Below are 24124 nucleotides of genomic sequence, written 5' to 3'. Positions count from 1 at the left end.
ATATGCTAATTTAAATGCAATTAAAAAAATAAGTATAGTAGTTATGATACATCTCATCTCTGTGGGAAGGACCATGACCAGCAGACCTGTTCGCCTTTTCAGTCAGCTGCTGAGGTGCAAACTGTGGGTGGTCAACTTCAAGGCTCCTTCTGCTCTCCCTTCTCATGGTTCTTTATCTTTTTACTGTGGAGTCCTCCAGAGAGAGGCCTGTCCTCTATATAGTAGGGCATGTGGCCACCCTAAGCCAAGAAGAAGGACCTTGTGCAGGACCTAAGAACAGGAGCAAGCAATGGGCACCAAAGGCCAGTAGTCAGGGGGCCAGTAAAGCTATGGGGGAGGGAGACTTTTGTATATTAATCTGAACTTTACCAGCCAAACTGTGTGTGATTTGCAAGTCCCTTGCATGTGCAGATGCTGCAGAGAAAATATGATCAGAACAGTCCCACTTGGATCCTGCCCCTAATAGATGCTTTGCTCAAGCATTTGTGTTGCCATGCACTTCCAAAAGGAGGGAGGAACTAGAAACTGCATTAGAGAAAGGAGAGAGAGAGAGAGAGAGAGAGAGAGAGAGAGAGAGAGACTGTGCATTTCATTCTAGAAAATAACTACCAGTTATAATTACTCACCATGTTTCCTGGCTCGGAAGAAAAGTGGGGTTGCTTCGAACCACCCAGCACATTTTGTCATGATTAGAAAATACTCCATACCTTTTACAGAGCAGTGGAGGAGACACAGAAATAATTTCAAATGCAAATGAAATTGAGGGGGTAGGAAGCAGGGAACAGATAAGCCAGTAAAATAAAGCTGCTTTTATATATATATATATATTAGTAGGCAAATGTGTTCTGAAAAAGACAGGCTCCTTTCATCTGTGCATAGGGGTTCCAAATTCTTCATTGTATACAGCAGTCTTGTTACCTTCTCCTCCTCATTTTTTATTTTAAGACTGAAGTGAGAATTAGAAGTGACTTGCTAGGATTTAGAGGCAGATTTAATTACTGCTTAGCTTTACTTCATGGTATACAGTAAGATGCAAAGAGGATCGTGAGATTGGTAAGTACCTTTCTCCTATAAACAATTGTTTTGTTTTGCTTTATTTTTATTTATTTTAAACTCCTGTATAGATTATTCCTGATCCTTATCTAGATGGAAATATTTTTTTAAAAAGGCTTTATGACATGCGTTTTGTCTTGCAGAGATTCTTGGTCAAAATAATGTTTATATTTCCGAAATCTAGAGGACTGTTTTGCAAGGTGAGGGGGGCTTAACCTTTGGACTTATTGGGCATTAGGAAAACATGTCTGGTATATCCAAAAGAGAGAGAGAGAGAGAGAGTGACTAAAACCAATCCACTAGCTCTTGATAAGAACAGAATTGGTCAGTGAAGCATTCCCCTGCATTATTCATCACTTTGCATTTTACTGTGAGATAACTTTATAGCCCCATTTTTCTTGTGGTAAATAGTCAGGGGGTGGGGGGGGGTGCGGGATGGAAGTAAATTATTAGACAAGGCAAAGTGGTATGAGTTAATCATTGCAGCAGCATTTCTCCTTCTTATGCTAACCATTCTGATATTGAGCAAAGAAAGAGAAGATCAGGAATGTGGGTTGTGGGGAGAAATAAATCACATTCATAGAATGTATGTATGTATGTATGTATGTATGTATGTATGTATGTATGTATATGTCGTTCGTTGGGAAAGTTGCCACCAGGAGCTGATGGTCTTTTCCTCCTGAGGAGAGAGAGGTTGAGTGGGCGTAGAGGAGAGGCAAGTGTCACCTTCTGTTGCTTAGTAACATCTCCTGGTATCAGATAAAAGAGGTCCAGTTGATGTTATACATTATTCATCTGAGTTCCAATCAAACCATCAAAATTATTTGCTTGCATTGGGGGACTTTTAGCCAGATCAAAAGAACTCTCACTCGAAACTACTGAACCTTTCACCATTGGCAGACTTCTCTCTCTCGCTATATATAAAAATATCTTGATGCTGCAGAAAACCGCCTTGAAGAACTACAGAAGTTTTCTTGCTACGATAAGCTTGCAAATATTGAAATGGTCTCGTGCTGACTGACCAAGAAGAAGAATTCTCCATCTATGCTTTGGGAACCTGTCTCTAGATAAAGGACTAATGGGAGGAAATGCTTTTAAAGGAATCCTGGAGGACCTTTTTGATAATTAAGCATAACAGAGGTGATTAATTCCAGGATTTCTGCCACCACCCCCTTTCAAATGCTGTTAATATCCACAGTTAATATCCAGGGTTGTCTATAGTGTTTCGTGAATGCTGGATTCTAAATATATAGTATAAGTGTCCTGGAGGGGAAGGAAAACCCAGGAGTCTGGAAGGTAAGACAGAGCCAGGATCATTGACAGTGAACATACTGAATATAAAATGCATGAGTACTACCAGTGCATGCCAGAACCTACTTTTACTACTCTGACACTGTCTAAAGATTTCAGGAGAATGCTAGCACCCAAAAAGCTTACAGGGAGAACCTTTGACAATATGGGAATGATAGTCACTTTTTCCAACATTTTAAAAGCTGGCAGCATGAAGTCATACCAGTCCTCCCTGCCAGCATGAAATAACATTTTACAAAAAGTAATTGTGGGCTGACTCATCTCTGGAAAAATGCAAGGCTAATATTGTCAGAAGGCTGGAGAAAATGTTTGTTTTTTTTAAAAATGGATTTATTAGCATTTGTATTGCAGTATTGACAGGCTGCTTAGGATTCTAGTGCTGCAAGAATAATATTCACACCATCTTTAAGGAGAAGGCAGGGTGCAACAGGCAGTTTAAAAGGTGAGCAGCTTCAGATGCACAAAAATTGCAAACATCCAATTCATTCATTCATTTTTCTAAATTTGTGTATGGAGAAACATGCAATGTGGAAAACTGGGGATCTTAATGAAATGAAAAACTAGAGGATTCCCACCCCATCTCCCCACCCTCCAAAATGAGGATGGCTTAAATATTGCTTGTAAGCTTTTAGCCTGTTTTAATATTCAGGGTTTTCCTCTTCCTTTTCTTAGGAGGCTGACTACATCACTTTGGGAAACAAGGGAGAAGTGACCACAAAATCCCTCTAAGATGGATAGTCCTTTCAAGATGGACTACCTCCTAGATGTTGACTCTGCCTATCGGCTGTTTTACAGTCAAGGAGCTCAAGGTAATGTAATTTGAGGTGGTGAGTTACTGGGGTTAATAATAATAATAATAATAATAATAATAATAATAATAATAATAATAATATGTTAAGGTAAAGGCACTGTTGCCCCCTGGTGGAAGGCATGAGGGGAAATGGTAAGTTCCCTTCTTATGGTAGAACAGGGCTAGGCAACCTAAGGTCCAGGGGCCAGATGAGGCCCAATCGCCTTCTCAATCCGTCCCGTGGACAGTCCGGGAATCATTGTGTTTTTACATGAGTAGAATGTGTCCTTTTATTTAAAATGCATCTCTGGGTTATTTGTGGGGCATAAGAATTCATTCATATATATTTTTACAAAATATAGTCCTGCCCATCACATGGTCTGAGGGATGGAAAAAGGTTGCTGACCCCTGTGGTAGAACAAAGATAGCTCAGCTGACTCAGGAATGACTTTCCAAAGGAATAATGGCCCTGGCTTGGGTGGGGGTGGAGACTGGGCAAGAGTGGCCATTAGAGGGTGGAGGAGTCTGAGATGAAGGTAACCAGTGGATGGAAACTGTGTCTGTTTCTCTTGTTATGGGAGGTGGCTTCAATCTCCAATGCACCTTTCAAGATGCTAATGGGGACACTACAAGATTTGCTTATTTATTTATTGTACTACTTTTCCTACAAGGGGCTCCAGCACACCTGGCTCTTCACACACACACATACACACACACACACACACACTTCCATTTTCTCTTCACAACAACTCTGGAAAGTAGATTAGGCTGAGAGGCAGTGACTAGCTGCAGGTCACCCAATGAATGCCATGCCTTTGTCTTCCCAGTCCTAGTCCAACACTTTCAAGCTTGTGTTTCCACGTTATTGGACTACAACTCCCACCATCCCTGACCACTGGTCCTGCTAACTAGGGATGATGGGAGTTGTAGTCCAACAACACTGGGGGACCCAAGGTTGAGGAAGGCTGCTCCAACCACTGTCCCACATTGGCTTTCTGCTGTATGCTTTTGAAAGGTTAAATAAAGCTATTGGGAAGAGCAGAGTTAGATCAGGGCTGGTGGAATCAGGGGAGGGAGTGCAATCCTTTCCCCACTTTGCCATTATCTTGACCTTTCTTGACCTTGAAACAACTATGGGGAGAAACATACCGGTATGCATGATGTTAAGTTCCTTTTCCTCCAACACTCTGGCTGGAATTTATTACTCTCTTCCCTCTCTCTCCCTCTCTCTCTCTCTCTCTCTCTCTCTCTCTCTCTCTCTCTCTCATCTATGCCCCGCTTTTATTTTTTAACATATTTAAAAAGGAGATCCTACCATAGGTATCATCTTGTCACCTCTCATTTGGCCCAAAGAGCTATGAAAAATATGGTGACATCTCAAAGGCGCAGGGGGCTGAAAATGTATTTGGTGTGCACCCAAAATGATGTCAAGATGGCTGGTTTTCATCCCCATAGATAAGACGCTGAGGTGTCTTGAGTAACCTTGAGCCTTTAAAGAGGAAATTATTGAGAAATGCCCAGGCTCTATGTGGCAGGAGACTGCTGCAGGCGCCCGGCATTTTCCAGTTACTGCCATGCTTTTATGGAAAGGCACGAGGGCTTCTGGCACTTATGTCAGCACATGCCTTTCCCTTAAAGCCACCACCAAACCATCGTCAGCATCATCACTGCACCTCAGGCCAAAAGCATCCGGGGATATAGTATCATCAGGGTTTGAAAAAAGATAGCAAATGGGCTAAGCATAACAAATCGTTATTGTTTTATTGATGGCTTGTGCCTTCATGAATGTCTTCTTTATTGAAAAGGAGATCGGATTACACACACACAATAACTTCCTATTGTATTTTGATTTCCTCTCAGTACAATTGCTGGAAATGAAGTTGGTTGCAATGGAAGGCTTTCATCTGTGCCCTCACAATTTTGAAGTGCCACTGGGCACTTCAGCAACAACAGCAGCAACAACAAAATTGCTTAAAGCTCAGTCCTACACATGTACAATTGAAGACCAAACTACACCCTACACCAAACACATAATTTGGGATTTGGACTGTGGCGAGTAGCCAGGGTGGTGGTGGTGGTAGTAATTATTTATTTTATTTAAAATAGTTATAGCCAGTGCTTTTTTTCTGGGGGTACTCAAGGTACCAGCACCTTTTACTATCCAGGCAAAGTATATATAGGGAATTCAAATATTTTAGATTCAGGTAGGTAGCCATGTTGGTCTGATGCAGTTGAATATATATATAATGTCCAGTAGCCTCTTAGAGATATATAATGTCCAGTAGCACCTTAGAGACTTAGAGTTGGTCTCTAAGGTGCTACTGGACAATTTTTTATATTTTTTTATATATTTCAAATATTTAAGTCCAAAGTCATTTTAACTTTTTCCTCCATGAAGTGATCTGAATGAAAATTGCTCCTTACTTAGACCTTCAGGAGTGAACATGCATAGAAGAAATCAGATTATTATTGTTGTATTAGTACTGTACTGGGAATACTCTAGCTCTATACAGTGGTACCTAGGGTTACAAACACTTCAGGTTACAGACTCCACTAACCCAGAAAATAGTACCTCAGGTTAAGAACTTTGTCCCAAGATGAGAACAAAAATCGTGTGGTGACTGCACAGCAGCAGTGGGAGGCCCCATTAGCTAAAGTGCTACCTCAGGTTAAGAACTGTTTCAGATTAAGAACGGACCTCTGGAGCGAATTAAGTTCATAACCGGAGGTACCACTGTACGTACGTCGGATGGTCGAGTCCTCTGGTAGTAGAGTCTACCACCACAAGTGCATTATTACACTTTTGAATGCTCCCTGACATAAATGAATAAATATATAAAACCACTGCCCTATGTGAAGAAATCAAATACAATAGAGAGGTTTCTCCTTGTTGTGCTAATTTTCTCCTTGCAGGGAGCTTTCATTTTTGTTGAGTTATAATGTAGGCATATTTTTAAATGATGTTCTGTTTGGAAGGGTTATAAAGTACTTGACTGCCTCGGAACACTTCCCACTTCATTCTGTGGCTTGTGTAAATCCACCTCAATCAAAAGAAGGGTGGCCTCAGTAATAAAGAGTTTCTGCATTAATTGTGCATGTGAACAGTACATCAGTTTTCCAAGTGCCTACTTCCTTGGCAAATGCTGAACCGACATTCTGAATTCATTCATCGTTGTGCTAATTTTGAAATACCTACGCAATCTTCCTAATGTTGTCAGAGGGCCAGAACTGAAATTATTATTTATTCTTGATTCCTGGAACTTGATTCAAAGTCATTTGATGTGTTTCTGATTTCACTGAGCTACCCCTCAATGCATTTCTTCAGTTCTGTCTCTCTTTGCACCAGCAGGTGGCAGAGTGAATAAAACTGACTGCCTCTGCTTCTTGCTTATTGACTTGTGCAAATTCTAACTATGCCCAACGACTGCTTAAAGTACGCTGCATGAATTGAACATCTTGTTTCAAACTGATTATGTGAAACCAGTGGATCAAAGATTACATTCAGTTTAAAACAGTTTGGAGACATTGAGAATTGCCTAAATAAAGCAGGGCCCCCTGCTATGTAGCTCTTGCGCTTCTCTGGGATGCAAGTGAACCCCTCTGTCTGGAATGATATCCAGGTTACTGACAGTGGTGTCAGAGGCCATATGCTGCTGAATCCTAGTTACTGTGAATTGCAGGAGGGGAGAGTGCTTTTGTGCTTCGGTCCTGCTTGCAGGTTTCCCCACAGGCATCGGACTGGCCACTGGGAGAGCAGATTGCTAGATTAGATGGGCCATTGCACTGGTCTAGCAGATCCTCTGTTAATGTGTTCAGAGGCCACTGGGTAACAACCAATATATATGAGTGCAAAAGGGGGATCTAAACATTATGGGGGCTTACAAGTTTGTTATTTAGATTGGTAGACGTTTAAATAGATGGTGGAGGTTTTCAGCTTTCGTCAGGAACTGTAGCCTCTTGTTATTAAGAAAGGCAGTATAAAGCTCTGCACCAGTGCATGGTGTCACCAGAACTGAAATCTATTCAAGGCTCTGGAACAGGCTGCAAGCCAATGGGCAATCTTAGCCCAGCAGTAACTCTGGTCGTGTCAGTGGATGGTCACTGGGCCAATTAAGAGTTTCCCCATAATTGTTACAAGTGCCAGCCTCGCTTGCTTTGTAGACATTACACAGAATCATTTATACAACCTGGTGGACTGGGAGGGAGCTTCTACCAAATCATTAGAATATGGGGACCTCTTTTTGACCCACTGTAAGATGACATTTTCCCAATCCTGGGGATCGTGAGATCTGTGCTATCAGAAGGTTGGCTCATATACTGGCTGAAGGCCAACACAAGATGAACAAGTCACACATTCCAATCACAGAGATTATTTTTCCCCTCTGACTTATTGTAGTTCAGTTTTACTGTACAGTGGTACCTCGGGTTACATATACTTCAGGTTACAGACTCCGCTAACCCAGAAATAGCCTCGGATTAAGAACTTTGCTTCAGGATGAGAACAGAAATTGTGCTCCGGCAGCAGGAGGCCACATTAGCTAAAGTGGTGCTTCAGGTTAAGAACAGTTTCAGGTTAAGAACTGACCTCCAGAATGAATTAAGTACTTAACCCGAGGTACCACTGTATCTCTTACATGCCATGGATGATCTTCTTCTTCTTCTTCTTCTTCTTCTTCTTCTTCTTCTTCTTCTTCTTCTTTGAATTTATATACCGCCCTATACCCAGAGTTCTCAGGGTGGTTCACAGAAATGATCAACATAAAAACCACAATATATATAATAAAAATAAAAACAGCAACTGAATAACACGCCCCCCCCAAAGAGCCACATTTTAAAAGGGCATAGGATGTCAATCAGATCCACCAAAGGCCTGGTTAAAAAGGAAGGCTTAGTGATAGCCATTTTTAAAAAAATGTGTATGTACAGCATTAGGTTTAAGTTTTATATTTATATGAACTTAAACCTAATAAGCCTTAAATTTATGCCAAGGTGCCTCCTAAGCAGTTTACAAGTATAAAAGAAGATGCAATAAAATAAAATAAACACACACAATTAAAATACACAATAAACCAGTTCATCAAAATCAACACCCACAGTTGACATGTACAATAAAACAGGCCCATTATTTCCATGTTACTGCATAACAGTCAATATACTTTACATCCCCTACACGTCCAGGCACTCCTCTGCTCCCGATAAATCAGATTGCCGAAGTATCCAGATAAGGGGGAGTGAGGGTGACACATTTCTCAGCCACGGGTCTCCCATGAATCATTGCTGAGAAGCAGCAACTGTAACTGGGAATGCTCAGGATGAACCACAGGGAAACAGATGAAAAAGCCAAACTGGACTTGTGTGTGTTTGGTACACATTGATACACCAGGTATAGCCATCTCTTGGCCATTTCTTAGCTACCCCCGCTAAAATAGCTGTAACAAATAATTATGGCATTTTTAATAGCAGCTCTTTGAGGAAGAGAAAGGAGTGGCCAGAAAGGGGTCTTCAGTGGCTTGCAGAATTGACTACTCTTTTTGATAGGCATTGAGAATAAATGGCATATGCTTTTACCAACCATTTTCTACAAGGTATTGCAATGTGGGGACATAATTAAGAGGAATTGGAAGCCTTTTCCTTCTGGTCAGTTCCAGGGATAATTTGTTTGTTCATTTGCATATTCAATTTCTCTCCTTCCCTGCCTCCCAAAGGAGCCTGGCTCAACAAACAACAAAGTAGTAAAAGCAGCAACAAAAAACTTTTTTGATAAAAAAAATTCAAGAAATCAAGCATCACTCTGACTATCTGGCTTCCCAGCCTGTTTGTTTTCTGCTTCTAGCTTCTAGCTCGCATCACTCAACTCTCTGAACTCTCAACTTTTTCTTTCTAACTACCAGCCAGTTGAGGGAGGGAGGTTCACCCATTTGGTATCTGGCACAGATCCACTTCCTTTGATCCCTTAATAGCCCATTACCTAGACTATCACCTCACCAGGAAGCTATCCTGGCTTATATTTTAACACTTGCATATGTTCTTTACTCTTTGAATAAAAGATTCTGGCTTATATTTTAACACTTGCATATGTTCTTTACTCTTTGAATAAAAGATTCTGTACATGACAGACACAAAATAAGACAAGGGACTGCCGTTTGATTTTTCTCCCTAACCTACAGATGAAAAGCAGCGTCCAGTTTAACTTCCCATTTACATGTGTGTATAGTTGAGCATTGATTTAAATTTGAGGCAAGGAAGTGGATGGGATCTATTTATTACATTATGTGTTTCAGGAACCTCTGAATACTGACAGATACATATTATTTTGAAGGGACATGTACAAAACAAACTGATTTACAGTATGCTGCTCTTTATAGCCCCTATATTCTGTGGGACTTACTCTCAGGAAAATGTGCATAGGGTTGAAACTCAATGGGGCTCATGTCTGAGTAGATATTCATAGGATGGGCCTGTTCATTCACTCATCTTCATGCCAGAGGAAAGTCAAGGAAGGAAGCGCTCTTGGAAGAAAATGATAACAAATTATAATACAAATGCAGGTGATTACTTAATGAGCCATTTTTCTGTCATAGATTTTTTTTAAAAAAACAACCCCCCTCAATTAACATTGTTAGTATCCCAATTAAAATTAGTGAATAGGTGTCCCCCAGAGACTTGTTTGTTCAAAATGCACACTGGGAAGTCTGGATCCGCCCTCCCCTCTTGAAATTCTGGGGGATTTTTTTTAAAACACAAAGATATGCACATTTCCTTATGGGTGTTGCCAGGTGGCTGAAATTTCTTTCAACTACAGGCATAAAATGCAGATTATTCTTGATACTCTTGAAGCTGAACAGCTGAAGGTTTTTGGTTTATAGATACGCAAGTCCAGAGAAAGTAAGCAAAATCCCTTAGGCTGGATTTCCTACCAGGAGAAAATGCAGAGCTTTCACAAACTGGTATTCTTGAAGAAAATATTTTGCTGCACCAGAAATCACAGGGACAGATGCACTGTAATTCTAATTATGAAAGATTGTCATTACCTATTCTTGAATTTTTATTTTTATTTTTACAAAAGTCCTTTTGCCAAAACAAACAAAAGCTGGAGCTGCAGCTTAAGCATGGAAATTTGTTTAGGAGCAGGGTATAAAATCCTCTAACATTATTGTTTAGAAAAATCCAACTTGTCTTGCTTGTGTGAGCCATCTTTATTGGAATGTGGTAATGGATCCAGTAGCAATGAGGTCTCTCACAAGCTCCCCAGTTATCACAGTGGCTGGAGAAGGCAAAGGGGTTGCTGGCGGCCATTGGCTTTGCTGCTTAGAGGGACAGAACCAGATGAGGATCTTCAGATAGCTGCAGGGCACATGCTTGTAGTTTCAGTGCCATTCATAAGCAAGTCACCCTTAAACATTAATTTCCTATAGAGGAAAATTCAGCAAGATGAAGGATGCCTGAAAGTAGCCTTTGGTTCAATGTCATTTAGCACCTTGCCTGAATGTCCCATTCAGGGACATAATAACACAGGTGTTGCTGCGAGGTTTGGCTTCAGCCATTGCTACATATTTCATGTCACGCTGGCTGCTCAGTCATCATAATGAAGGATCGATGGTCATATTTCCAGATACAAGGAACCATGAAGAACATACGTCATACTGCCAACTAAGTACCATGGACACCAATTCATGGAGAGGCCAGGAATTGAACCTGGAACCTCCTGTGTGCAAAGCACACTGAGCTATGGCTCTTCTCCTCCCCAGAACAGAATATGGTGTTTGTTGGCTGAATGAGCAGAGCGAGGAACACCTAAAGCCATGTTTCCTCTCTGTAAGGTCTTGTAAGAAGGGTGCATTTGTATGCCTGACTTCCCAGAGTATGGCCAGCATAGGAGAAGGGCCATAGCTCAGTGGTAGAACATCCACTTTACATACCAAAGGTCCCAGGTACAGATCTCCAGCATCTTCAGGTAGGGCTAGGAGAGAACTCTGTCTGAAAACCTGGAGAGTTGTGGTCAGTCAATGCAGAGCTAGACCCACCCAGGGTGTGACTAGGCAAGAGGCAGCTTCTCATGTCCATAGACATACGTGTTTGATAAGGGTAGTCAACCATTTGGTTTTTGGATGGTCAAAAGCTTTAGTCCGAATTCTGGAACCATTCTCACATGGTCCTTATCGCCCACTCCAGAACTTGACTAGGTGACCTTGGACAAGACAAAACACTCTCTCTCAGCCTTAACATGTGCACACGCACACATGCACATAGCACAGTTTAGGAGTAATAATGCTAGTCTACCATACAGGGTTGTGGAAAATGTATGGAAAGTGCTTTGAACACCTTGAAGCACTATATAATCTTGTACTAGCTGTCTTGAGTTCCTTGAGTTGGATAAAAATGTGGTCACCCTAAGAGATCATGTAAAAATGCAGAGAGTGTCTAATCCTTAACAAGTATGACCAGAGGTACTTAATTTTTGGATAAGAGCCTTATCTTTGCCCTATCCTTTTATTTCTTTTTCTTTTTTTAAAGGCATGTCTACTGTCAGTATGTGTGCTAACAGCAGCTGTATGAAGGGCTGGTGACTGCATAAGCAACTCCCTCGCATCTTTTTTCATTATCTCCTAAGCATTCAGCATTTTAAAAAAAGTTTGGCGCCTGTATTTCATTGCTCTCTCTGAACAACTCAAGACATTTCCACCTGCTTCCTCCGCTGGGACATTTGCCCAGGAAACCCGAAGCAACACACACACACAGAGGGAGAGAGCAATACAACAAAGCACGCTAAACATTGATCTGCAAATCTGCTGGGCTAGAGGTGGCCCAACCCACTAAAGAGCCACCATTCACCGTTGCATCGATGGCTTTAGAGGCGACCACCAGGCTTCGTGCTTTGTTAGGCTCTGCAGGGTGCCACGTGGGGACTCTGGCTCTGCCCCTGGGGCTGCCAGGAGAGGGGTGGCAGGGCAGGATTTCCAGCTCCACTCCAGTCCACAGATCCTTGACGGGTTTTCTTTTTCTCTTTTCCCCCTCCTCTCTTTCCTTCCTTCCTTCCTCCCTCCCTCTCTCTCTCTCCGTGTGTCCCTGCTCCTCTCTCTCTCCCCTCCCCCTTCCTATGCGTGTGCGCCCTCCTCCTCCTCCTCCTCCTTTCCACCCCTCTCTCTCCTCTTCCTCCCTCACCAGCTCGCCGGGCGACCCTGCTCACCGTACCCACATTAATGGCGGCATCTTCCGAGGAGGACATAGACCGGAGACCCATCAGGAGAGTCCGGTCCAAGAGTGACACCCCTTACCTCGCGGAGGCCAGGATCTCCTTCAACCTCGAGGCAGGTGAGTGGCGCCCACCTCGCCCAACCCCACCACCCGCTAGCCTCTCATGCAAAACCCTTCTTCTCCCTGGTGGAAACCTGAGGTTGCTATTGCTGTACATATCTGCAACACAATCGCTCTCTCTCACACACACACACACCGCTTTGTGTCTGCTGGGTGCAGAAGTGGCCGGGGGGGGGGAGCCGCTGCAGGAATGTGAATCCCTGACATGTCCTGGCTGTCACCCTCGCTTTTCTCCCCCACGATCCCGCCCTTCCAAGGCGCTGGTGCAATACGCGCGCACACACATACACACACGCGCGCGCGGCTGGAAACTGGGGAGGAGCTGGGGCGGGGGGCGGCGGCGAGGCGTCCATCCCTAGACTTGTTTGGGTGACAGCGCCGGATTCCCTGTCTGGAACTGGAGGCGAGGCGAGCAACGGTGACTTCGAAGTTGAGAATGTGGAGTAGCCCTCTGACACCCTGGAAGGCGTGGGTTGGTGTCTGCTGGGTGCAGAGGTGGGGAAGGGGAGGGAGACCGGCTTCGCCGGCTGCCTTCGGCTTCTCGAAAGGTTGCTGCTGCCTTTGGGCGCCTCTCCCGCCTCAGGCTCTCCCTCTGAGCCTCCGGCCCCGCCCCCTACTGGCCCCCTGCACCCTGCACAGCGTTTTATCTGAAGAGTTGCATTCCCTTTCAAAGCCACCTGCTAGCTGCCAGAGCTGCTTTCCTCCTCCTCCTCCTCTCTCAGCCGAGGCTGGGGTTCATAGCTCTTGCTGGGACCCCCAAGTCCAAATGGGCACCAGCTGGCATAGCTAATAGGGCAGGCAGGATGGGAGATGGAGCCTGAGAGCATCTCAAGGGATGCGGTTCCCCAGCCTGGCCCATCTCAATCCACTCTTCCCCATTCTCCCTTCTCAAGCTGTCATTCCCTCAGCCTCTACCTCTGCCTTTGTAGGGTTGCCACCTCCTGCAGATAGAGCCTTCTCTTGGCTTTAACAGAAGCCTAACATGCTAAAATCATGCCTCACTGAAGCACTTTGGCACGACAGGGAGGGAGTGTCACATACTTTCAGGCTGTATTGCAGGGGGTGGGACTAGATCACCTGTGGGGTCCCTTGCCAACTCTACAATGATTCTGTGCTCTGGAAGGCCCTGGATCAGAGCCAGCAAAAAGGGGGCAGCCCTGCTCTTTTTTGCCCAATGATCCAGCACCTCCAGAGAACACTCATCCTCCAGCCAGCCAACCATCCTCCTTCAAGTATCCTTCTGTCCTCTGATCTCATTAGTGCCTTCCACAGTTACCTGAACACAACACTTCCATGCTCTTCAAGTTCTGCTGCCTCATCAGGTGAGCATCCAATATAGCAGCCTCATGTGCAATCTTATCTGCAGGTCTCTCTAGCCCTTTAGTCCAGAATTGCCTCTTTACCTCCTCCATAATCCTGGCTTCCCAAGCATCCTTCTTCTGCACCTCCAACATTTGCCCTTTCATGCTTTGCTGTTTACCTCCAAGGGCTCTTTCCTCCTGCAACCTGCTCTTTACCTGCTTCTGAAGGAAGGGTGGAGGAAGGGGAAGTGGTGGGTGCCCCAGACAATTGTGACTTCTTGAGCACCTTCCTTACTCAGGCTTTCAGACTCACAAAAAGTCTGACAGAATTGAGAGCTCATCCACGCTTCCCTTTGCTTCATGCTTTCTAGGCACAGGTCTGGGCTTTCCAGGTCTGTGTCCAAGCAGCCACATTTTACCCCTGAATTGGAGTAAACGACAATCCTTCAATTATTCCCATTAAATATTTGGAGGCTTTTGGGGTTAAGCTAATATATACTGGAAACTATGGTTAATTTTGCTGGAACTCCCTGTCTCTCAGCATGCTAAAAGATTGCTTGAGCTGGGGGTTTGCAATCTTGTGGTTCTCTGTCTATTATTGAAATGGGTGTGTTTCTCCTCCACTCCTCTCTGACCTTCTTGTCTTTTTGCACCTAGTAAGATGTAAAATGCAAACTGTACCTTCATCAACCAGCTGATTGCTTTGGGTGACATGTCATTAATTCCTTTCTGGTCATTAATTGGAATGTGTGTGTGTATATGCACACACATCATTTTTGGTTATGGCAGCTATAACTATATAACTCAGGAACCACAAAGTGATGCCAAATTGTGTTGGTTTTTTAAAATGTGCGACTGAAGATAGAACAATCAGAGACTGAAGGGTCTGGGACAGCATGATGGAAGGGTTTGAGGTGCTATTGAAAGGAGATTGGGCATAGTTGCTAAGCTGCTGAGTCTACAGTGGACAATATTGTCATAGATAATGCTATGTCATGCCATTATAAACAGATTAGAGTTTAATCATAAACAGCTAAAGGGAAGGCACCTTCAAGTCACTTAATGCCTTCATCGTTTAACCTTCCAGTTCCTTCTCTGTCAAGGCTGAGAGGTTCATATAGCTTTTAATTCCCAAGCAGGCATGGCAAGAATGCTAGCCTAGCTGTTACCTCTTCTCCTCACTTTTAACATGTGCACTGAGGAAAGGAAAGGCTCCCCCCACCTATTAAATACCATGCTGTCTCTCATTGGGCTCATTCAAAGAAATATCTCTTCATGGGAGTGTAAATACTCAGCAGAGTGCTGGAGGATGTTTTCATTAATCCATCTGCCATTTGATGCTTTGAATGTAAAAAATGTGGTGCAAATTGGTTGCTAAGCAATGTTTACGTTAATGAGAAAAAAAGCCTCTGTAGTAAGCATTTAGTTCTGGTGGTGTGGTTTTTTTTAATCATAAAGTACAAAACAAGGGCCCTTAAATTGGATAAGGACCAACAGTTGCTTAAGGAAATTTATCCTAACTACTTGCATAGAGAGTTTGGCCCTGAAAATGCTAAGGTACAAGATCTTTTGCACTGTTTGGGGATTTATTTATTCCTTTACTCACAACCCAGATTGGTAACATAGATGCTGTCATTCAAAATTGCACAATTTATTTGCATTATTTTTAAAGAAGGCATACTGGAATGTTGTCTGATTCCCTGAAGTACAGGGCTCCTTATGTATGAACTTACTGCTTTTCTTAAGATGTAATATTCATATATTTACAGACTGCCAGTGCAATGTCTTTATGCACTGTACTTCAACAGAACAAGCCCTTTTAGGTTTCACATTTTGCCACCTTATCGCTATTTACAGTTTGTCAGCTGGAAACTTTGGTAGCCGCGAAACAATATTCTGAGACAAAATGTTTGCAGTGTGGAGTGTCCTGTTTAGTGTTCTAGTCAGCCAGTCATGCTCTCCTCCAGGAGATTCCATTCCATTACCCCTCCTACCTGGTCCCACCACGACCATCACCATAAAAGAACTAAACAGTCAGCATTCCTATGGCTACTGAACACATTCAGTCTTCCTCGGAGCCCTTCAGGGTTTCCCCACTGAAGATTTCTGTACTTCTCCAAACCACAAAGTTTCCCCATGCCTGATGAGGGCTCCCCCTTCTGCTTGGTGGTGGTGCTTTGGCTACATAAACAGTGGCACCCACCTCTAAATACTGGAAATAGGAGGAATTATGAAGGAAGAAAAGGCAAAACTAACCTGAGCATCAGGAGCTGTTCAATCAAATGTGGTGCTGAATGGGATGTCCATAAACCAATGAAAGAAAAGGAATTCTTTTCAGAAACTGCATGTATGTGCTGCAGAGTTATTGATGCATGCTGATATATATAGAGAGAGTGGGGGGGGGGCATCTGGAAGTAAGAAGTAATGCAATTTGTTTTTTCTTCCAATTCAGTGCAGTCAGAACTAAAACAATTCTAGAGGCACTGGATGCATTCTCTACCTCGCTTCTCACTTAATGCATTTATGATTACAACTCCTGCTGCTCAACTGCTGCTTGCATTGCTGTTTTGCCTGCCAGCTGCTACTTCTAGGCTTCTTTCATCTGGTCATTGTATTGTCCTAAGATAGCAGCTGCGATAAGCTGCATCAAGGTAGAGCTTTTGCTTGTATTTGTATTTAATAGGCTCTCCAGCAGTAAGGCCCATATGCAGATATGCACTACTATTCTTTGCAAAAGAAATGGCTGAGAGCCAACAGTTTTGTTTACCTCTTTGAGCTGTAAGTTATAATTATACTATTACTGCTGCTATCTATGTTGCCGAACAGTCAGAGGCTGCACATGCGGAGGCAATTATGCGGTTTGGGAATAGCAAGGATTTGCTCTGTTTCTCCAAGCAATTAAATGGGGCAACCTTTAGCTGCCCTTCTAATAAGATTAAATTAATAATTTGCTTCTCTGTTTTGACTTGCATTGTTTCATTAGATTTCAAGAAAAATCAGTATTTTATTATATTGGCTTGTACGTACTGGTTTCACTCTGTGCGCCATTGACATGCTAGTGTCCTGTGAGTTTAGAATACTTGTAGATTCCACAAACTCTTAGGCTGCACTTTTTGCATGGGGAAGGGGGGAGAGGAGAGAGTATATTTCCAAATATACCCAAGAGGGGGCCATCCCTCTGCAAATCATATTCATTTCTTCATACTACTTTTACAGTTCCCCTTGATATAAATGGGAACACTATAAGAACAGAGCAGACAAACTTCCTAGTATATTATGCCCTAAATGTACAGGCCATTGTAGAACAGTATACTGCATGTGACAGTGGATGTGATTGCAGCAAATACAAATATATGGTCAGGAGTAATGGGAATTGTAGTCCAAAATGTATGGAGGACACCAGATTCAGGAAGCTGGTATAGATATACAGTAGTGGGAGTACAAAGCATACTGAGAACTCGGAAGGCTCCACTTCAATGATAACTGGGCAAAAATGTTTTTTCTTTGCATTGGGTGGCATTCAGTTAAGCTTTACTCAGAGTAGACCCATTGAAATTAATGGACATGACTAAGTTAGGTCCATTAAATTTAATGAGCCAAATTGAATATCATCCATTGTTACCTGATTTAGTATTCTTCTTCTTAAAAAACAAAACGTGGACTCATGAAACTTTCCTGTAGCCAGTAAAATCAAGATTTCAGTTTTTGTGGCTCAGGGCTTCTTAAACTGTGGTCCATGGATCCCCTAGTATGGGTGGGTTTCAGGGCACACACACAAAATGAAGCAATAAAATTAATTGTATGCACAATTTTCTGTGCATGTGTTTCTGTGCAGTTTTCTGGGAAGGAGGTCCGTAGCTTTCATCAGATTCTCAAAGGGGTCTCTGACCCAGAAAAGGTTAAGAACTGCTTCTCTAGCTTGAAAAAAGGAGCAAGCAATAAGCTGTGATGTCCTTATCAGGTCATGCTGTTAATGGGAGATGCACAAATGCCAGATCCACAAATAAGACCATTCTAAAACTGGGTACGTATTGTGCAGTTGTTACAATGAGAACTAATGGCTGCACTCCCACTTCCACGTGCTGTTTCCTTGCCCTGTGCCATCAGGTTCTGTTTTGACGCCAAAAGGGCAGGAAGATTGGGGTGAGCCAAAGGGAGTGTTTTCGTACCCATGTGCCACAGCATGAGTAGCAGCAGGAAATAGCACAGCTGCATTCTGTAGTAGCTCAGGAACATGAGGCTGATTTTAGCTGTGTGTTTCTTGGAAAGCCATTGCAGACCAGCAAGAGTGTTCAGATATGCTTCATCCTGGTTCCAGATGTGGCAGGGAATAGAGACCCTGCATTGGCAAATGTACAGTGCAATCCTATGTGTGTTTTCTCAGTTGAAGTACATTCAACTGAGTTCAGCGGGGCTTATCCGTGCTTAACACTGCAGCCTAACAGTGCAGCCCTACAAATATCTACATATTTGAGAGGTTATTTCCTTTTCCTCAGTTGCAAAGAAATAAAATGTAGTAACACCAATGGCATTGTCCAGCTAAAAGGCAGCTCTCAATGCTCTGCCAACAGAAGTCAAGAGATGTCACACATAAAATGACTTTGTATGGCATGGCTATTGCAGCTGGAGTGATTATGCTAGAATAAACATTGGATTTCAGCTATTATGCATGTTCTCGGCCAGCCAATGGAGTCTGGCAAGTTAAGGAAATTCAAGCAATCTACATGCCAGGATGATGCTGGGGTTTCCCCCAACTTGTTCAAGACTTTGCACAGAGTCCAATTGAGCTTGTTTTGTCTTGGATTTGAATGATGCCAAGTGCGCTGCAATTTTGTAAGAAATAGATTATCTAGTTTAATGTATACCTAGAGAACCAATCTTTATAATTGTCATCAGCATGGGAACGGGGGAGAATGTGGCTAGATAGTTATCACTTAAAATGCAAGTATTAAAAAATTGTCTGGTGTTAAATCAGCAATGTGCAGAGTAAATATCTATGAAATTTTATGATCCTTTAAAATGAACACATAAACATTTCTTCCAAGGTTTATTCTCTGATCATTTCAGTGGGATTGGTCTAATTACAAATTATTATTATTTTATTAATTCATTTATTTCAAAATTATGTTTTTATTATGATATCTTTGTTTTGGATCAGATTGTTATAAAGTGTGCGATCTTTGTTGTTTCTCCACCTTGTAAATTGTCTTGTTTATAGTAATATAGAAAGGCAGTGTACAAATTAGAAGTCAAATATATAACAATATGAAAGCAAATTGTGTTCTGAGATGACATTGGGGGATGTTGTCTTTTTAAAAATCCAGTTGCAGACTATATATTTATTCTTCATAACGCTTTTAGACCAGATTTATTAAAGTGCTTTCCCCACTCTCTTATCATCCTATATGTGACTACTCAGAAATTCAGCCCCATTGCATCCAGTTTGCTCCCAGGTAAGTTTTGCTGCAGAAATAATTAAAAGCCAGTTATTACTTCCCTCAAACAGTTGGCTCTGACTCTGATCCTCCAATCAGTTACTTTATAGTGATCTCACAACTGCTTTGGGAGAAGAGGGAGTCAAGAGGGTTATGTTTAAAGGAGACAGACTTAAATACTTAGGTGGCATTTTCCAGCTTCTAGCAGCAGCTCAAGACTAGTGGTGGGTTTTGGACAGGGCTTCCCTGGAGCTTCAGACACTGTTCATCTTCAGATACTGATGAACAGATCAGGTTTGCCTGGATTCTGAGATCTCTACTGTAGATCCTATATTGCAGGGAAGTCTCAGTGTGGTGGTTTTTTTTTAACCTTTCACTCTACAACACAAAAAGCCTCATGGGCTTGAACAATCTTACCTTTGTCTTTTGAAAAGATCAGAACAACTTTTTTACCACTGCAGGGTGACTTTCTGTAGTCTCTTTGTAGTAGCTGTGAACATGAAATAAGATAATAAATTCAGTTCCATGCTGGGCTTGTAGTGGGAACACAAGTGCAGCAAAATTGCTTTTTTGAGGTTTGAAATCTTGTTCGTGGTCTCATTGGTGGTTTATCAGCTTTTTTGCTTTTTGCTTCTTTTTTTACAACTTATAAGGTGTATCAGTATTCATAGCATTTTTCTATTACATCACATATGTATGATTTGTTACCCAGCGAGCTGAACGTAGTCCAGGTAATTTTGTGCATGATTCCCTTCCTCTTTTGCAATACAAACAGTTTGTTGAGTCCCCAATGGCCATGCCATATTTGGCCAATTTGCTTCTTTTGGCTTGGTGGTCAAAAGTTGTTCGTGCCTTTGTTGGGGGTATGGGAAAATCATACTTCATTGTGCAAAGCTACTTGGGTGTAAGTACAATGGAATTCATTGGGATGAATTTGTGAGTAAGCAAGCATAGGATTGGGGCACATATCCCTTCCAGATTTGCAGTTCTCTGACAGCCAGTTCCCACTTTACACTATGGACCTAGGGATGGATGACAAAGGACAAATTGTGCACCAAGAAGAAACCAATTGAGATGAGTAGCCCACATCATTTAATGTCCTTTACAAACAGATCAAGATGGTTGCTCAATGAATAGCCATAATCATCTAATCTCCCAGCAAACCAGTCAGGATGAATGCTCAATAGGCAGTTTGTCTGGAAGCACTCCAAAAGAGAAGTGGATGGTATCTATATAAGTTTTGTACAGGAATATCTATGTTTGAGTAGAAAATGTAAACTGAAAATTGGCTCAGAGTTTGGATAGCACAACCAGTAATTCCATGCCTGTGAGCAGCATTGTTTTCCTTTCTTGGAGTACAATTAAACAATATGTAATGAGGATCTTCCCACTGTCAGGCATGAAAGGTGAAATTTCGCTATGCATATGGAAGGCAGCCCACATAGAACCTTGGCGTTATCAGCACCATGCTCTAAAAGCAAGGGGTCACAGACTCTTATTTGGAAATCGTTGATAAGTTGCTGAAGGAAAATCTCTCTTTAATATGAGGCCATAAGCAAGCATTTTAAAAGGCTCAACCTTATGATAAAATAGAATGAACCCTCACCATTTCCTTTGTTAGGAATAAGCGTGACTGAAAAAGAATTTTGCACAAAAGATACCTAAGCTAAAGAAAACGGCTCTCTCCTGTGTTAACAACATTAGTTCTAAGTGGATTTCTCCTCCATTCATGAGTGCTTAAATATCTGTGAAATCAATTTTATTGCCATAGTTAAAAAGGTTTCTTTCCCCCGGTGTGTCACACACTGGCGGTTGTATTTATTTTCTGTCCTAGCTGCACCTATAGAAATCAGCTGGATTCCCTCAGTATATATGGGCAGGTTCTGCTCCCTCCATATATTTCTGCCTTCAGGTGGATTTACTTTGGGTATCATAGCTGCTGGAATGCAAGTAACGAAGGTAATAGGAAAGAATCAGTAACTCTGTTCTAAGGTTTTCTTTCCTGTTCAGAATTTCAGGGTAATCTGTTTTGGAATGGAATAATGGAATAACTTGCTTTTACGGCTTCATCAGAATTTTAATGACAAGCAAATTTAATGACTATTTGAGCAAACCCATTTGGAACCTAAATTGCCTTTAGGTTGGACACATATTAATTTCATTTGGATTTCCGAATGAGCAAAATTGCATCTGCTAGGCATTTGTTCCCCATTTTCTGTAATAATGTGCAAAGCTGGTGTATGATGTCATAGACATGCATTTGATATAGAAAACATGATGGATGGTGTAAATGTAACCCACCAAGTTTAAGTTAATTGTGGGGTTGCTCTTATGCATAATTAATAGTGCAATGCAAATGTACATAGCTGATCCCTTGGTTGCCTGTGGCAAATAAAGAATTGCCTTTGGGCAACCAGACAAGGAAACTTGCAACTCTGGAGCCAAATATGATTACTTTAGATAAGTGTGGGTAGGTGGAATAGCTAACTTTTGTGGGCTTGTTTGTAAGTAGTTCCTAATACTGTGGAAAAACAGGTGGACTAGTAAATTTATCCAAATACTTTGTCACCCTGGCAAAGTTCCTTTGCGTTGAACTGCGGAGGAATGAAAAGTTGCTTGCCCATTTATTCTATAACAATAGACATGACACTTGAAAGTACCAATATATCCTATCAGGGCTAAAAATAAAAGCAACGTTTGTCTTAATAGAGCCTGGGAAATATTGATTCACTTAGAAATAAGCCATGTTCATCATCTGAGGTCCAATGCTGTGAGGTTCTCTGTGCCTTTCAAGTCATGCTGACGGATGCAGACTGGGGTTCTTGGCATTTACACACACACAGCCAAAACGAGAACTTTTCTTTCCAGTAAATAGATGGGTTAAAATGAGAATGGGGGACTGTGTTTAAATGTGGTTAGTTCTGTTAATTAACAGTCCTCTCCCTCTATTGCAGCTCTCTTCCTGCATCTACTTGTCTTGGCTCTAATTGCCTTTAATTCTAATTAAATAGGAGAGGATCTAATTTATCCTTCTTCTTAAATACAGAAGCACTTGCTCCAATTCATCTTGGAAGTACATATACACAGAAGCAGGCCTGGCTGGCTGGGAAATTGCATATGCAAATCAATGCTCTGTGTATATGGCTTTTGGGGGGGGTAGTTAGAATCCTACAGGTCAGTTGTCCAGAAAACAGAATAGAGTATGGAATAGATTTATTCTCTCCTGTCCCATTCTCACTCCTTTGCCAGACATGGACATCTGATTTGTGGGATTTTGGTTTTTCTTATAGGACTTATATGCACATAACCTCGTGTACTCATATCCAGGGCACTTCATGCACTCTTTTCAGTTGCAATTGGTTTTTCAGGCCAGATGTACCCCATGCAGTAAATGGTCAGTCAGGGATGACAGCAGCTCTTGGCATGCTTGGGCAACTAGCAGGACCAGGGTGCCCTGGCATGACCCAAAACTGACAATTGTCCCCACCCACCCCCATTTAAAAATGACGTCCAGCCTAATACTCTAAGCAATGCCAGGCAGCTGGGTCTTGCTGTCATTTTAATTTCTTTCCGCAATGCCCCATTTTCCTTTGCTTTGGGGGTATTCCTAGACCTAGCCATCTAGTTCTGTTCTGCCTGCAGCATCCCATCACAGCCAGGACTCACCATCAGAGGAGAGAGCCTACCAGAGGGCACTTTGCCCTGGTCTCCTCAAACCCAGAGTCAGCCCTGAGGTGCACCCTGTGCTGTGAACTGGGGGTAGGAGATGGTGAGGCAGGAGTTAGTTAAGAGGCCAAAGTAGAGGAAAGCCAGGAATGCCTTCAAGTAGCAAAGGATTAAGATTGGAGAACATTTCTGAAGTGCCTAAAATGTACGCCCATAGACAGGGAAAACCAGGTTGAGTCGGGATGAATTAGTTCGCAACCCCATCAAATCCAGTGGCTCAAAAGTTGCTGTTGTGTATAGATATCTTACAATATATTTTGTACTTTGTGGGACATCTCTCTCATGACATGGCTAGCCATTCCCCCCACCCTCAGCTGTCACTATCATTAGATTATATTTCTGCCAATGCAACCGAGTAATAGTGAAAGCCTTAATCTTAGATTATAATTCCGTATTTAAACAAACAAACAAAATGGCTATGATCAAACATTAAGCACTTTCGGTTTTCATTGATTTCAGTGGAAGAGGGAGAGGAAGTAAAACAGGACTCTCTGACAATTTGGGCTATATAGGAAGCTCCAAAGAAGATCGCCCAAGTTTGACAAAACTCAATAAAGACGATGCCTTGTTGTCTGCCATTAACTTAAGTCTCATTGCTTTGAAAGGAACTTAGTTGCAAGGAGTAAACATTAGGAAGAACTTTCTGATAGTAAGGGCTTGTCCGCAGTTCTGCTTGTCCCACCGCCTCTCCCCAAGGAAGCCTGCTCTTTACTGCAAATGCCAATCAGGTGTTTTCCATGGATTTATTTTATTTGCTTTATTTCATAAAATTGATACACCACTTGATTAAGAAAAAAAACACCCCGCAAAGCAGTTTAAACAAGACAAGACAATCAAGAAAAAAAATTGCAATCCTACTTTAGAACATACAAAAGCTCTGATTCAGCAATAATGGGTGAGTTTTCCTGGGGAAAATCAAGGGGCAAACAGAAAACTGTTCAAACCTGTGCTTTCAAGACACAGGACAAGTGGAAGTGTGGACAAGCCATTACCATGAAATGGACTACTACAGAAGGTGGGGGACTCTCATTTATTGAAGGTTTGTCAGAGATTCTTTGGCTGCATTGCATCTCAGAGGGTTGCATTGAGGTCCCTACCAACTCTACAGTTCTATGGTTCTATGACTTATTTTAGCTCAGCTGGTGCTCTCAATGTTTCTATTAGTCATATCTTAGTCAAGATAGAGGTGGGGG

General features: G+C 42.3%; 1 protein-coding gene across 4 annotated transcripts in view; it reads left to right on the top strand.

Moving 5' to 3' along the window:
* The first annotated feature begins 576 nt into the window (after positions 1 to 576).
* PHACTR1 (phosphatase and actin regulator 1) overlaps positions 577 to 24124 on the top strand; it is a 255336-nt gene continuing 231788 nt past the window's right edge. For 2 of the 4 annotated variants that reach the window (XM_053396890.1, XM_053396886.1), the window contains exons 1-3: positions 577 to 1053; positions 3037 to 3173; positions 12320 to 12466. In XM_053396890.1, coding sequence (XP_053252865.1) covers positions 3095 to 3173; positions 12320 to 12466 — 226 coding nt within the window. In that variant the 5' untranslated portion in view covers positions 577 to 1053; positions 3037 to 3094. Of the gene's footprint in view, positions 1054 to 1846; positions 2350 to 3036; positions 3174 to 12319; positions 12467 to 24124 lie in introns of those variants that run through there. The other 2 variants (XM_053396887.1, XM_053396894.1) reach the window with 2 other exon arrangements.

Source organism: Podarcis raffonei, chromosome 7, assembly GCF_027172205.1.
Source record: "Podarcis raffonei isolate rPodRaf1 chromosome 7, rPodRaf1.pri, whole genome shotgun sequence".
Taxonomy (NCBI): domain Eukaryota; kingdom Metazoa; phylum Chordata; class Lepidosauria; order Squamata; family Lacertidae; genus Podarcis; species Podarcis raffonei.
The sequence above is the reverse complement of the archived record's forward strand: the minus strand, read 5'-3'. Positions and strand labels throughout refer to the sequence as shown.